The following is a 4583-nucleotide window of genomic DNA, read 5'->3' as shown; positions in this document are numbered from 1 at the left end:
AAGTAGATATCTTATTAAAGGACTTCTATTCCTATTAAAGGACTTCTATTCCACCCAAATCAAATGTTATTTTTATTTGAGAAATTAAATATTCTTCTACTTTTTAATTCTACCAATCCTCCTACACATTTAGATGATGATATGTCTCATATTAGTATTCTAAAATATCATTAAATCTCATTAAATAAGCATTAAATGTTATACATATCACCATTTCATTGGATAGGAGGATATGTATGAACAAAAAGTAGGAAGATATTTAATTTCTTTTTTTAAATCGAGGATTCGAGTCCTCTCTTGTTTTGAGATGCATTAATAAATTTATAAAATAACTTCATAAATTAATTGATAGTATCTACTCTAATAAATGAAAATATTTTTATCATATGGCACACTCTCATTGATTTTGTCACTTGTCATTTTGAGGTTATTTTCAATTAAATTCTGTCCACATGGCATTTTGTGGTTATTTTCATTTTTATTAATTTTCATATAATAATTGATTAAATGTATTAATTGCAATAAATATATTAATAAATGATATCAATTTCATTAATTGACTTTACTTCTAATTCCAAATTTTCAAAATTAAAACCTCATTATTTTCCTTTGTGTATTCATCTACATTATATGTTTAAATTTAAAGGAGAAAAAAATTTTAATTTTAATAATTCAATATTTTTCGAAATTTTTTTTATAAATTTCGTATTTTTTTTTATAAACTTCTTAAATGTTTAGAATTTCATATTTTTTTTAAATGAACCCAAATGGCGTTAAAATCACCCGCAACCCTCCATGGACCTTGTATGTCTTAGGACAGTAATGGAAGTTTTTCCCAAAGAATTGAATGGAGCACTTTGCATAAAGAAAGGTAAGCCTTACCAGATCAGAATTAAGGAAGCTGGTGTCGACTGTGATACACTGTTCAAAGGCGTCGACAAGCACTACATGTTCTACCGAACTGAACTAAGAGCGCTTTCTTATCATAAAAGATAAGACTGTAAATAAAAGGATTGGCCCCAATACATCTTGTATGCATACACTATAATAGTATCATAACAATGAAAGATTCTATATGATATATCCAATGTGAATTGATCTCAAAAGTAATACATGGATCTTACACCTAATTTAATAATAATTTTACATAGTGCTAGCCAGCATTGCTTTAGAAAAAATCGAATCAATTAACTCACTTTTTGCTTTTATAATTTCCCCTCTTTTTTAAAAAATTGTTAAAAAGAGAAAGCAAAAACCATAACAAAATAGAACTTCAAACTTCAAACACACAAAACCATAAACCAACACCATTTCTTGGATCCTTACAGAAAAAGAGAACTGGGCTCCATTTTCACCATTATTATCATGTCTTCAATCTCAACATTTTAACCTGAAAATTCTCCCTCTCTCTCTCACACACACATACACACACTTTCTCTCTCATTGGCACGCCTTCTTCTCTCAAAAACCCATGTCCATTTTTGTCCCAGAAAGCCCAGGTATATTCTCTCTTTCTCTCTCCATATGTATATGCTTATGTATGTATAGATCTTCTGCGAATACCACCTGATTCTTCAGTGCTCTGACATTTTCGATTATATTATTACTGTCGTCCTCAATCTTTTAATCTAAAGACATGTTGCTATTTCACAAAGCCCTACTGGCATTACCAATTTTATTTATTGTATTTCAGTTTGCTGCCATATAATCGTTAAAGCTGTAGTCTTTCTTTCAAAATTTGGGTTTTAGGGCTTTTTTTGATCTGGGATTTCTTCCCAATTTGTCCTCCACATTTCTTTCCGGTAAGTTAGTAGATCCTGATCTGGGGTTACAGATCTACGCATTTCACTACTACTCTGTTCTGTACTTTTTGTGTTTCAGATCTGTAAATACGATTTTCATATGTTTGTGAGCAATGGGTGTTTGTGTTCTTGAAAATTTTCATGATTACATGAGATCATAGCTTTTAATTGTTCCGATTCAGGTTTATTATTGGCTGCGAATTCAACAATCCCGACTATGCTCAAGCAAATCCTCGCTAAAATCCCTCGGAAATCAACGAAATCAAATCCAATATATTCAGACGGAAACAATTCCACCACCGATGTGAACAACAATGGCAGCTTCACCAACACCTGTAACGTTATTTCAAGCCGATTAAACGTCGTGAAGAAAATGTCATCCTCAATTTTCCCAACATCAGGAAACAACAACGACATGATCCAACCTCATCTACCTTTCAAAGACGCCCAAAACTCCGACAAATTAAAACTTCTTATCAGCAAATTAAATCTCTGCTCAAAGATCTACGATTTCAACGACCAAGATAAAGATATCACCTCAAAAGATCAAAAACGCCAGATTTTAATCGAAATCCTCGATTTCCTGGTCTCCGAATCCATCAAACTCACTGAACCCGCCATGTCAGCAATCTGTCGAATGTGTGGTGCCAATCTTTTCCGCGAATTCCCACCGAAACCCAATGGTTGTTCACCACGTGGCGAATCCGAAGACGACGATCCCTGGTTCGATCCCGCTTGGACACATTTACAACTCGTATACGAAATCCTCCTTCGATTCGTTTCTTTCTCATCTCTCGATCCAAAAACTGCCAAACTTTATATCGATCATTCGTTCTTGTTAAAATTATTAGATCTTTTCGATTCGGAAGACCCACGAGAACGCGAATGTTTAAAATCGGTTTTACACCGGATTTACGGGAAATTCATGGTTCATAGGCCGTTTATTCGAACGGGTGTGAGCAATATAATCTACAAATTCGTGTTTGAAACTGAAAAACACAACGGGATTGCTGAATTACTTGAGATATTTGGGAGTGTGATTAGTGGCTTTGCATTGCCATTGAAGAAAGAACATAAGATGTTTTTGTTAAAGGCTTTGATTCCTTTACATAAACCGAAATCAATCGGTGTTTATCATCATCAATTAACGTATTGTGTTGTTCAGTTTATTGAAAAAGAACCTAAGCTTACGAGTGTTGTGATTAGTGGGTTGTTGAAATATTGGCCTGTGACAAATAGTCAAAAGCAGTTGATGTTTTTGAGTGAGTTGGAAGAATTGCTTGAGTTGATTCGAACCGATGAATTTGAGAAGATTATGGTTCCATTATTTAGGCGCATTAGTTGCTGTCTTGATAGCTACCATTTTCAGGTAATATACCAATGTAGATACATTTATTTGTGTATTTTAGCATCTTGCTTTCATTTTTTACCAATAATAGAAATGTACGTTGTCCATTTAAATGCTGATGTGGCGCTAATTATGTTTTAGGTGGCAGAAAGAGCGCACTTTTTATGGAACAACGAACACATACACCATCTTATAATGTGTAATCGACAAGTGATTATGCCAATTGTGTTCTCCTCTTTACAAAGAAACTCCAACAACCATTGGAATCGAACTGTGCTCAACTTAACACAAAATGTCATGAAAATGTTTCATGAAGTGGATGAGCCCTTGGTGGTTTCATGCCAAGGGAAGTTTGAGGAGGACAAATCAGCCACCACAGCGGTGGCTGAGCGGCGGCGGTTGACATGGGAGCACCTTGAGGAGGTTGCTGGTGGTGGTGGTGGCGGTTTCCGGTTGCCAGTGGTTGGGAGTGTTTCGGGTTTGGAGAAAAGTGGTGCCACGTGTGTAGTGTCTTGCTAGTGAATTAGAGTTTAGATTTTGAAGGAAGGATATTTGTGAGCAATCTTGATCTCAAGAAATGTGATGAGAAGAAGCTCCAATGGTTGGTATTGTTGGTGTAACAATGGTGTTATGTATATTATGGTCTGGTGTCTATTCTTTTGGTTAGTATTTGATTAGGATTATAGTATTTTTTAAGGTGATTGTTGTCATGTATGATAATCAGTGAAAGTAATTTAAGTTAAGATATGATTACTTGATGTTTTGTTTATGATAAAGAAAGTTACATGTTTTTTAATATGTAATTGTTTAGCTCTATAAGTTACTGTTGAAGCTGTAAAACATTTCAAAACTAATCCTAGGGAAATCAGTGGTTAAAACCACTTAATTTTATGTTTATGTTCGGTAAACCTTTACATAACATGAACAGGGCATTGCTTTTTTCGGTACATGTGAAATGGCAACCAAAAACCCGTACGTAAATGCTTGTCATGATCATTTTATTTTTTTGTCTATTTAAAAATCATTATATTATTATGTATCAACATGAGAAATTTTTAGAAAAATCTCATTATTTTTTTAAAAATTAACAATTAAGTACTATTTTTTTTTTTAATAAATAATTCAAAGAAACCGCCAAAATTTATTCGCTTTATTTTGACCTAAGATCATGGGAGCAAATCGTTATTTAGCTCAAAATAATATGATTTTTCTGTAGATGTTTTCAAAATTTATATACAATGAATAAATAGTAAATTACTGAAATCATCCTTCTGATTTGGTCAAAAGTGTATGTTTGCACCCAAACTTTTCTTTTGACTTGGATTATCTATGTCGTTTGATTTTGTTGCGTTTTTCGTCCATATCGTTTGGTAAAAATTGCACGTTTGGTCCCTATCTTTATGTATATGTAAAAGACGACGCAACAAAATCAA

The 4583-nt window shown here is 33.4% G+C and overlaps 1 protein-coding gene across 2 annotated transcripts; it reads left to right on the top strand.

Moving 5' to 3' along the window:
- The first annotated feature begins 1297 nt into the window (after positions 1–1297).
- Positions 1298–3908, top strand: LOC144998521 (serine/threonine protein phosphatase 2A 57 kDa regulatory subunit B' kappa isoform-like). Of its 2 annotated transcripts, XM_078958266.1 has the most exons (4): positions 1298–1499; positions 1694–1802; positions 1985–3171; positions 3292–3908. In XM_078958266.1, the coding sequence occupies exons 3-4, from the start codon at positions 2020–2022 to the stop codon at positions 3667–3669; spliced, it is 1530 nt and encodes a 509-aa protein (XP_078814392.1). In that variant the 5' UTR covers positions 1298–1499; positions 1694–1802; positions 1985–2019; the 3' UTR covers positions 3670–3908. The 2 variants fall into 2 exon arrangements, with proteins under 2 accessions (XP_078814392.1, XP_078814391.1); XM_078958265.1 differs by lacking the exon at positions 1694–1802 and having other exon boundaries at positions 1299–1499.
- Positions 3909–4583: the final 675 nt, after the last annotated feature.

Source organism: Lactuca saligna, chromosome 5 (assembly GCF_052625555.1).
Source record: "Lactuca saligna cultivar CGN05327 chromosome 5, ASM5262555v1, whole genome shotgun sequence".
Lineage (NCBI taxonomy): Eukaryota > Viridiplantae > Streptophyta > Magnoliopsida > Asterales > Asteraceae > Lactuca > Lactuca saligna.
Note: the sequence above shows the minus strand (reverse complement) of the source record. Positions and strands in the feature narration are given on the sequence as shown.

Excerpts from the sequence above, each read along its gene's own strand:
- LOC144998521 (XM_078958265.1), top strand. The coding sequence starts at position 1,472 with ATGTCCATTTTTGTCCCAGAAAGCCCAG. Across the intron at positions 1,500-1,984 it reads TTTTGTCCCAGAAAGCCCAG|GTTTATTATTGGCTGCGAAT; the intron begins GTATATTCTCTC and ends GTTCCGATTCAG. Across the intron at positions 3,172-3,291 it reads TTGATAGCTACCATTTTCAG|GTGGCAGAAAGAGCGCACTT; the intron begins GTAATATACCAA and ends ATTATGTTTTAG.